This window comes from Hemibagrus wyckioides, linkage group LG02 (genome assembly GCF_019097595.1).
Source record: "Hemibagrus wyckioides isolate EC202008001 linkage group LG02, SWU_Hwy_1.0, whole genome shotgun sequence".
In the NCBI taxonomy this organism is placed as follows: domain Eukaryota; kingdom Metazoa; phylum Chordata; class Actinopteri; order Siluriformes; family Bagridae; genus Hemibagrus; species Hemibagrus wyckioides.
The window spans coordinates 21,231,482-21,242,753 of NC_080711.1; the positions used below are offsets into that span (position 1 = coordinate 21,231,482).

Sequence of the window (11,272 nt, forward strand, 5' to 3'; positions counted from 1 at the left end):
GTGTCTTTGGCTAACAATAATCACCTTGACAAATTAGAATGTGTGATCATGTGTAATGCTCTCACACTTTCTCACATATTGTTTAAATTAAAAATGTGAGAAGTGTGAGGGCATTTTTTCATGATTTCAGAGAGGTAGATTTTTTTCTATTATCATGATCCCAGTATCATCAATCATAGAAAATAATTGTCAAAGTTGTCAAATCCTAATCACATTATATACAGATTGAAAGCATATAATGGATGGATATATAAAAAAGCATGAAGATTGTGGGAAGAAGAAAATGTTCCAAATATAAAATCTTGTTTTGAGGCAGGTTTATAAAAAAGTCTTCTTTATAAGAATTTTTCTCCCCACTATAAACCGACATATCCTCCATCAGATGAATCTCCTCCTGATGCTTTAAATACATTTCAGATACATTCTCCTCCCATCATCAGCAGATAAGCAAATCCAAGCGTCAGAGCTGGATCTCACTCTATTTATATGATGTGATGGTGTCTGTTAAACTTTGGAGAACAGAGAAGACTCCAGTACAAACAACACACACCATGTTCTCTACATCTCTACTGCTCCTGCTGGCAGCTGCTTCTTGTGAGTGCTTTATCAAATTCATTCATTTACTAGATGAAGAATAAAGGTGCAGCAGATATTGTGTGAGATATCACCATGTGTTTTCCTCCACAGATGTACATGGTGAGGAACTGACTCAGCCTGCTTCCATGACAGTCCAGCCAGGCCAGAGTCTCTCCATCCACTGCAAGGTTTCATATTCAGTTACAAGCTATGGTACAGCTTGGATCCGACAACCTGCAGGAAAAGCTCTGGAGTGGATTGGACTCATCGATAGTGATGGGGATACAGATTACAGTGACAAACTGAAAAATAAGTTCAGCATCTCCAGAGACACTTCTACTAACACAATAACAATTGGAGGACAGAACATGCAGACTGAAGACACAGCTGTGTATTACTGCGCTCGTGAACCACAGTGAGACAGAATAGTGGATTCCTCTTACAAAAACCTTATGAGACATGTTACACACATCCTCTCAATGCAACTAATAAATCATCTCAGTCACACTTTCACTTTCTTCTATTGTAATAAAGTCATAATAGTTTGCAGTGTTTTAAAACACAGTCACACAAAGTCATTTTTAAATAAAAAATAAAACATTAATGAAAGAGTGTTTATTCTGAACTATTATTAATCCCTTCATTTACAGGATTTTTAACCAACAGTTGAATCAGTGTTTACTGAGTGGATTCAGGAATAATACAGCATGTTTCCAGCAGTGTGTTGTGTTTAACACACAGTCTGTTCTCACAGTGTGAGGTGCAATAATTGAAACAACTGAAGGAGGCAGCAGAGTTTAACAAATAAAGTGAAAAAAGTGAATCCACAAACTGTATTCTGTATGAGACTCATTCACTATCACTCGTATCTAATTTATTTTTTAAATAAAATATTTAATACAATAGTAATTTAATTTTAATTTATTTATTTGTGTTATGTATTACCTGAGATTTATACCGGATATGTAGCATTTTAGAAAAACAGAATAAAAAAATACATTCTATCATCTTTTATCCCTGAGTAGATTAATTCATACAGTGAAATGTTTACAGTTTATATTTTTGCGTTTATGTGAGACATTGAAGGCTAGGACATGTTCGATAAATCTACTCAAAGTCTTCTGGTTGAAGGGCTTTGCTCCTTGTTGTTTCATAAAAAAGACAGGAGAAAACAGATAGCAGATGCTTTAAATTATTCCATCATCCACAAAGATTTAACAACAGACAAGTTGTTGACATGAGCTCCTGACTGAATGAGTCGGTAATGATTTGTGACCTGAATTATATATTTAATAAAATTCAGTTTCCATTAGACAAACAGATGAAAAATGAGTTTCTGAACAGACCAGAATGTTCTTCTGGGTGTTACAGTGATACACAGTGATGGACTAAAAAGACATGAGATCTAATGAGTAAAGAGCAGTGATGAACCTGACAGCATGAAACACACCCAGAGTCTTACAGGAAGCTTTTTCTCATCTCAGCTGTTCCTCTGTGAATGTTTTTATATCTCTAGTGGGCGTGTCATGCAAATGAAATCCTGTATTTGAACCATTTATGCTGAAACCTTCAGCCCAACAACATACCAGCAGTTTGTGTTCATTTACAGCAGCAGGAATCATTTTAATTCTTTGAGATGGGACTAGGGAGTGTTTTGAGTTACTTTTCTTTGGCAGTGTTTGTTCACTGTTAGTATTATTATTTATTTTATAGAGAAAAACATTTTATCGATTTTTCATACTTTCTTTTATAACTTCAACAATTATCTTTGTGTGTTCTTGCAGATTCCTGCAGTCAGACACTGACCGAGTCTGATCCAGTGATCATCAAACCTGATCAGTCTCATAAACTGACCTGCACAGCCTCTGGATTAGATATTAGTAGCTACTGGATGGCTTGGATCAGACAGGCGCCTGGAAAAGGACTGGAATTTGTTGCAATTATCGAGGGTGATAGTGATAGGAAATATTACTCCAGTGCAGTTCAGGGCCGCTTCACCATCTCCAGAGACAACAGTAAGAAGCAGGTGTATCTGCAGATGAACAGCATGAGGACAGAAGACACTGCAGTTTATTACTGCGCTCGTGACACACAGTGATACTTCCCCTTAGACATCAGTACAAAAACACATACTTGCTCTAGTCACATGAGAAGCTCACATTGTCTGGACATTTATCCTGATGTAATATTTTTTTATTCTCTGAATATATGTAATATATATATTGCATAAATTCACATTGTCACAGCCAGATAACTATGGAAGCTGTTGTTCATAAAGCTAGGAAATTGAGCTCAGTACCATAATCATTGAGATTAATATTGATTTCTCAATTGATTACTTTTGATTTAACTGATTGGAAAACCGCTAGATTTACTATTTTACCACTGATACTGTATCTGAGTGCTTGATACTGTATTTGACTGGATCCTCAAGCATACATAACAATTATTTTGATGTATTAAATATTTATTCCTTGTTGCCTATTTCACTGAGACTCTGAGTTTTTTGAAAAGGAAATTTAAGAATTTGATAAAGAAGCTTCTATTCTATTATAAACCCACATATCCTCCATCAGATGAATCTCCTCCTCATGATTTAAATACATTTGTTTTCCTCCACAGATGTACATGGCCAGTGGTGGCTCAAGTGGTTAAGGCTCTGGGTCATTGACCGGAAGATCAGGGGTTCCAGCACCGCCAAGTTGCCACTGTTGGGCCCTTGAGCAAGGCCCTTAACCCTCTCTGCTCCAGGGGCGCCATATCATGGCTGACCCTGCGCTCTGACCCCAACCTCCAAGGATGGGATATGCGAAGAAAGAATTTCACTGTGCTGTAATGTATATGTGACAAATAAATAAAGGAACTGACTCAGCCTGCTTCCATGACAGTCCAGCCAGGCCAGAGTCTCTCCATCCACTGCAAGGTTTCATATTCAGTTACGAGCGATGATACAGTTTGGATCCGACAACCTGCAGGAAAAGCTCTGGAGTGGATTGGAATAATCTATACTGGTGGGGGTACAGATTACAGTGACAAACTGAAAAATAAGTTCAGCATCTCCAGAGACACTTCTACTAACACAATAACAATTGGAGGACAGAACATGCAGACTGAAGACACAGCTGTGTATTACTGCGCTCGTGAACCACAGTGAGACAGAATAGTGGATTCCTCTTACAAAAACCTTATGAGACATGTTACACACATCCTCTCAATGCAACTAATAAATCATCTCAGTCACACTTTCACTTTCTTCCACTGGAATGAAGTCAGAATCGTTGGTAGTGTTTTAAATCAGTCGCACAAACACATTTTTAAATAAAAAATAAAACATTACTGAAAGAATGTTGATTCTGAACTATTATTAATCCCTTCATTTTACAGGATTATAAACAAAAAGTTGGAATCAGTGTTTAATGAGTTGATTCAATAATAATACAGTCTGTTCTCACAGTGTGAGGTGCAGTAATTGAAACAACTGAAGGAGGCGGCAGAGCTCAACAAATAAAGTTTAAAAAAAGTGAATACACAAACTATATTCTGTATGAGACTATCACTCATTATCAATGTAACATGCATTCTGCAGCATCTCTACTACAAACTCCTAAATATAAAAATCATCTGTAGGGGGCAGCAGGTTGCTTGTTTTCAATAAGGATTCATGAAACTATGAAAGCTAACAGCTGAAGGATGTTTATGCAAATTCACCCTGCTATATAAAAAATCAGCCTCTTGCTCACCAGAAGTTTGTGTCACACGACTGAATCAAAGAGCTTGATGATGGAGCTGAGGGTCACTCAGTACTACATCTTTGTTTTAATGATAACCAAAGGTACCCGAGACTTCTTTCTGTCTGTCTCTGTCGAGGTATATGCCCCACTCCCGAGCTCCAAGTTCCAGTGTGACCACTGGCTCTACCCCTGGTCTGAGTCTCGTCGCTTGGTGGTGCTCACTGTGGATGCTGTGGATGGATTTGTGTGGACAGCCTGTGACCAGGAGACAGCTGTGGACAGAGCCACCTGGGGACTTTCACACTGTCACGGATCTGCCGTTACATCTGTCAGGTTGCGACAAATATACCTGCGGCAACTGGAGCGGAACTTATACAGCTCATTAACACTAAACTCCAAATATACAACTAGCAACAATTAAGCACATTATGTGACTTAGTCACATAGTCACTTAGTCACTTTACTACAGAACCCATTTGCAACATACCTGCCTCGCTCATTTCCAAAGCTGTTCTGAGCGAGGGCGAGAATTAACTAAACAATTACACCGCAGAAATGACATCACTCAAATATAAAACTCAATGTATTATTTTAAAACAAAAATACAATTACCCACAATATTATAATGACATCAACAGCAATATACACAAACAAACAAAAATATAATTAAAATAAGTATAGTCAGTTCCCGTGGAAAATTACTTAAAGTTTGCTGGAAGAGTCACATGACCTAAAACGCTACAGAAACATTAAATAAAAACAGATAAAAAATGTATCTGGATATAACCCTAACATAACACTATCAGGGATGTGGGTGATTCATGCTTTTTGGACCATTTCCCAGTTCTGTTCGATGTCATTTCTCACTCTTCACCCAGCATGTCAACACTTCCTGCTCAATACGTCCGTATTATTTCATCTCAAACTCCAGGTGGTTTCTCATACGCCAGATCTTCAGAGATGTGGACGCCCAGGAACTGAAAGCTGGAGACATGCTCTACTTCAGACCCGTTGGTGTAGATAGGTGAGTGTCTGCTGCTGTTAGATGTCCGGAAGTCCGCAATGAGCTCTTTGGTATTCTTGGCATTGAGGGTGAGGTTGTTCATGGAACACCATGCTGACAGGCTTTGGATCTCCTCCCTGTAGGCCGATTCCTCAATGTTGCTGATTTGGCCAATAACTGTGGTATCATCTGCATATTTGATGATGTTGGAGTTATGCCATGGAACACAGTCATGGGTAAACAGGGAGTAGAGCAGTGGGCTCAGCACGCAGCCTTGTGGGATGCCGGTGTTCAGGATGAGGGTTGAGGATATGTGAGGTCTATTTGTTAGGAATAAAAATATAATCATTTAATATCACAAGACAATAATCACTATAATGTATTCAGTCACTTGTTCATCTTTAGGAAGTGTTTTATTCGGGTCAGAGTGCTGGATCCAGAGTCCATCCCAGGAACACTGAGCGTATTACCTGGACATGTTACAAATTCACACACTCATTCACACCTAGGGGCAATTTTAATGAAGATCACTGATCTTGATCACTGTTGGGTGTAATGCATTACTTAGTAGCAGGAGCAAGTGGCTGTTTTGGAACTATTCCAAATGGAACTATTCCAATTACTTCTCTTTTTTGGCCCAGGTAGACAAGAACATTAACGTGAAATGTAAGTTATGTCCTGGTGAAAAAAACTATCGGCCCCTGACAATACCACGAGTAATTTACTGAAGCACTTGACAAGGCAGCATCGACAAACACTTTTGAGTGATCCATGTTCATCGACAGTACAAATGTTAAGCAGGCAAAACTTGATTTTACATCAGGAGTGTAGAAAATGTCCAAAGGTGAGCTAAAAAAATGATTGCAGGCTACCAGTCAAGGTTTATAGGGATTTTAGGAAGTAATTAATAATGAGTTAAATTACTTATTGAGTAATTAAATTACTTTTCAGACAGAGTAATTAGAAACACATTTTAAATACAGCATTGATGGTGTAATTAGTAATTAATAACTTTTTTTGTAGTAACTTACCTAACACTGCTGCTGATTCAATTTCTCAAAGAAGATCAATTTAAACTTTTGAATAATAAAGAACATGAAGTATAGAGAATAGTTTCACTGTTGAGTTGTTGATAGATATTAGATTTCAGCTTTGCCTTCTGCTCACTAGAGATTACAATTCTTCTTCAGAATTTAAAAACACCTGATCTAGAATCTTCTCAGCTATTTCTCTCTGGATTCATCAGTTAAAGCCTCTAGAGTGCAGACTATACCAGAATGAACATCATGTTCTATTGAACGGTTTGATTATAATGTTAAATGTAGTTCATGCTGTTCAGAAAACACTGCAATATTTCACCATGTGAGAGTCAAATATGGAAGGAGTTATTCACACTGTTATTTTAACACAGAAACCTGGAAATTTGTAGACATGAGAATAATTTCTGTGTTAATGTAATTATCTACATTGCAGCATACATATGACTGATAATTATTATTATTTTCATGTATTATGAATGAACTCTTGGAGCTGTGGGTCATCCCCCCAGTGTTATGCAGTGAATGGGCCATGCCTGTCATGCCATTGGTTAAGAGGAACGGGGATGTGAGGATTTTCAGTGAATCCGGCTCTGTGAATATGCTCATATGAAGAGTGTGTTCTCTTCACATAAATTCAGAGACCTAAGAAGGTCTCTTAATGTTCCAAATTTTATAGATTTATAATCACAGATTAGAGACGTTCATGAGAAGGGGAGATTTTCACGTGTAGAGGAATCCATCCCATTTTGTCCCTAAGATAAGGAGTGTCTCTATGCAAATGTCCTTCCCTGTTATATATTTAAGCAATGAAGACAAAGAGCTTTTACTTCTTCTGCTTCAACACACACCATGATCTCTACATCCCTACTGCTGCTGCTGCTGGCAGCCGTACACTGTAAGTGTTTTTACATTTGACTTTTAATACAATTTTGGTTCCTTAAAGTTTTTTGTTTTTACATCATTAAAATAACTTTTCTTTAACAGGTGTTCACTGTGTTGAGCTGATCCAGACCGGATCCACAGTATTAACTCCTGGTCAGTCACTGACTCTGACCTGTAAAGTGTCTGGATATTCATTAACTGATAGCAACTACTGTACAAACTGGATACGACAACCTGCAGGAAAAACTCTGGAGTGGGTCGGAGTGATATGTGGTAGCGGTAACACTTACTACAGTGAGAAACTGAAAAGCAGGTTTCAGGTTTCCAGAGACACGTCCAGCAGCACAGTGACATTAACAGGACAGAACATGCAGACTGAAGACACAGCTGTGTATTACTGCGCTCGTGAACCACAGTGAGACAAATAAACAACATCCCTGTACAAAAACTCCAAGTAAACTGAAACAGTGCTAGCTCCCAACATCCTCCTTCATTAAAAAATATATAATAATGATACCAGTTCTGACTACAGCACCGGAGCCTCATGAACAATTTGACAGTCGGTTTCTGATTACATTGAATTGATTAGGCTCATGTTCATTTCACTTTGATGCACAGCTATCAATATCTGACATTCACCTGTGTGCGAGGAAATGACACTTATTGCAAGATTTTACAAATCTAGCAGACAGACTGACTGTTTGTTGAATTCGCATCTTACACACATTTTCATGCATGGTTTCTTCACACTGTGGAGTTTTTTACCTCCAAAATTGTCCTTCACCTGCATCTGATGAGTTTTCCCAGACCAGCACACACATCCATTTTATTTTCCATTATGTATAATAACCTCCGTAATGAAATAATAAATGATTACATACAAAAATGGAAGGAAAAATGTTTAAAAATTCTAAACATTTGAACAGTTGTGCAAATTATGTTCCATTTTTACTGACAATTCACCTGAAAAAGTTTACTCAACCTTTGGTCTTGAACTGTATAATGTATAATTAACCTGCACACACTTTAGAAATATTTGAACATTATACTTTTTGTTAAGATTTAAGGCCTGTGATGGTTGTTTTTTCTTTATTCACACAACATCTACCCAACATTTTGAGGTTTAAAGGACTGAAGGTGTGTCATAAATATGAGAACATGTTCTCCTGGGATTTACATCAAAGTCATAAACTCTAACTACAGCATTGTTATGAAGCTAAGACATTACAGCTCCATTATATCAGTGTCTCATTAAACCAGGCTGCTTCATCCACACAGCTTGATCAATTACATAGTAAATAAATAGTAAGTAACTAATATTTTGTGAATGTGTATGTTTTTACATTTGCAGGCAATGCCTCTTCTGAAAGCCTAAACACTTATATGCAAATCAACAAATCAAACCCCTTTATAAATGATTAGAGGTGTTTTCAGGAGAAGTGAGGATCTGGGTTCAGGTTCTGCTCAAACCATGTTCTTTACACTTCTACTCCTGCTGTTAACAGCTACATCTGGTAAGTGTGTGGAGAATTTTGGAGAGATGCAGATCATCGTGTACATTTTTCCTGTTGACAGATTTCAGGAATAATTGCATGATTGTTGGTCACAGGTATTAAATGTATTGAACTGGTAAAGTCTGCAGTCATGCTGGTTAAGCCTGGAGAATCATTTTCAGTCCCCTGTAAGATCACTGGATACTCAGCCACTAGTTCCTGTACTAACTGGATACAACAATCAGGACATGCACTGGAATGCAGTGGCGGACCGTCAGGGTCAGCAAGGCCTTCTCTGCTGGCCTAAACAGCAGTGATCTGAATCACTGACTTGCATTTTAATATATTTAATATATTTTTCCATGAATGTGTATTAAATTATTCCCAATAGTCTATTATCTACATTTCATAGCTTTTCTCTCGGTTGCGCTGCTTCCAGTAGTGTATATTTATGATAAGAGTATTTATCCAATCATATTTCAGCCAGTGGCTGACATCATGTGTTGCCCAGCTCTAAGGCCTTCAGAATTAATAGTGCAGGCGCCCGTACCTTAAAATAAGTGGCAATGAATCTGTTCCATTAACCAATCAGATTTTGAGTTGGCGTCACGGGGCCATCTAGCAGGCATACGATTACGTCAGGAATTTCCCGTCCTTTGATTGGATAGTTGGAGTAGTCAGAGGCAGCGACCCGCCCATATACAGTGTTTCTATATTCACTGTGTCTCATTTTGGATGCTGCGTTCTCCGGAGATTGCAGTTTGCTGCGTACGTCATCAAGAATGTCTTTTTTGAGAAAAGTAACCGTAATAAAATTGACTGTTCCTTGTGAGGTGTGAAATACTGTAGACTAATTTCTTTTTTACTTTGTTTTTAATTAACTGTTGATTAGTATCTATTGCCGTGGTGTCCAGCTGCAATTCTAGAATTTTCAGTTAAGTGGGGCTCAGCAACCAGTGAGGGTATAATAGTAATAAATAAATGAATAAATAAATAAAATAAAGGTTTGACTAACAGGGTAGGATGGTAAACTTATTGCAGCATTCCACTGTATGGCATAGATGTGTATAACATTTGAGTACTGAACAAGCCAAATACGAGTCTTCCTGATCACACACTCACACACACACTCACACACACACACATACACACACACACACACACACACTCACACACACACATACACACACACACTTACACAGACACACACACACACACACACACTCACACACACACACACACACACACATACACACACACACATACACACACACACACACTTGTCCTCTGATCCTCGGTCTGTGGATTGAAGAACGTGCTGAAAGACGGGGAGGAGCTGAAGTCTGCCGCTGTTTTCATATGAAATTTAAAGGGGACTGAGGAGATCACCAATTTGTGTAGAGTTTATGGAGAATCGCAGAATTTTAGGAGGGCTGAGTAGAAAATGGCCTAGTGACGCCCATGGTGGCGTCATAATGATGGTATAGAGGTGGATTAATTCAGGAAGGACACCAGTGAAGGCCTAGATCTGAAATGCACAGCCCGCCACTGCTGGAATGGATCGGCTGGTACTGCAGCTCAAGTGATACTGCCAGCATAAATTCACTAAAAAACAAGATCACTTTCTCAACTGAAGCCTCTAACAACACTGTGACTTTACACGGACAAATCTTTCAGACTGAAGAGATTGTTGTGTATTACTGCACTCGTAACTCACAGTGAGACAGATCAACAAAGACGCTTTAAAAAAACACCCAGTACAGAAGACTGTTAGAAGACTGTTAGTGTCTTATCTCCATGTTTTACCTTCTGTGTTTCTCAGAAGTGTGAGCAGACAACACCAGATTAAATCTACTAAATAAAGCATGACATCTCTACATCTCATTAGAACTGAGTTATGATTCAGATTGGATCATGACCATATTATTGTCCTGCAGGCCACTGAATCATTGTTCCTTGTCCAGTGGGATTGACTTTTAAATAACTTTAGGAAATGATAAATCAGTATATAGTTAAACATTTCAATATTAAACCCTTTCAGTTTAGTAAAGTCAGAGTTTTTTTTCCTAATTTGTATTGACCTTATTAAACAAGATTTATTTTTTTAAATTGTCATACAATTAAAATGATTTATATTCAGAGATTTTCAATGATTTTCTGTGAATGTTGAGGTTTTCTGAATGTCTTTTTATTGGACTTTGAATTTGCCTGCTCTCAGTATGTTCACTGTTACTTTACTTGTTTAAAAAAAGTGTTGCTATCTAACAGGTGAAGGGATATACACAGGAAAATGATGTACTTGTTATTTATAGAGTATAATGATTGCAATATTTATTAAGCAGTTAACCAGATTTTTGCATATTTGTGAAAAATGTTTCATAGAAAGTGTTTTCCTCGATATGAAGTTTTATATATATGTGTGTTATAACACATAGCAAAGGGTCTGGGCCAGATCTGGCATTAAGCTGGCACTGCTCGCTGAGTGATGGCATGGCAAGTGGTATGTCAACCAGATGCAGACCAGGTCTGACAATGATGGCACTCTTT

The 11,272-nt window shown here is 37.9% G+C and overlaps 1 gene segment (V, D, J or C); it reads left to right on the forward strand.

The window, feature by feature from the left end:
* The first annotated feature begins 444 nt into the window (after positions 1-444).
* On the forward strand, positions 445-7,651 carry LOC131363050 (Ig heavy chain V region PJ14-like). The segment is given in 2 exon segments: positions 445-594; positions 7,335-7,651. Coding segments are annotated over 2 exon segments (417 nt in total).
* Positions 7,652-11,272: the final 3,621 nt, after the last annotated feature.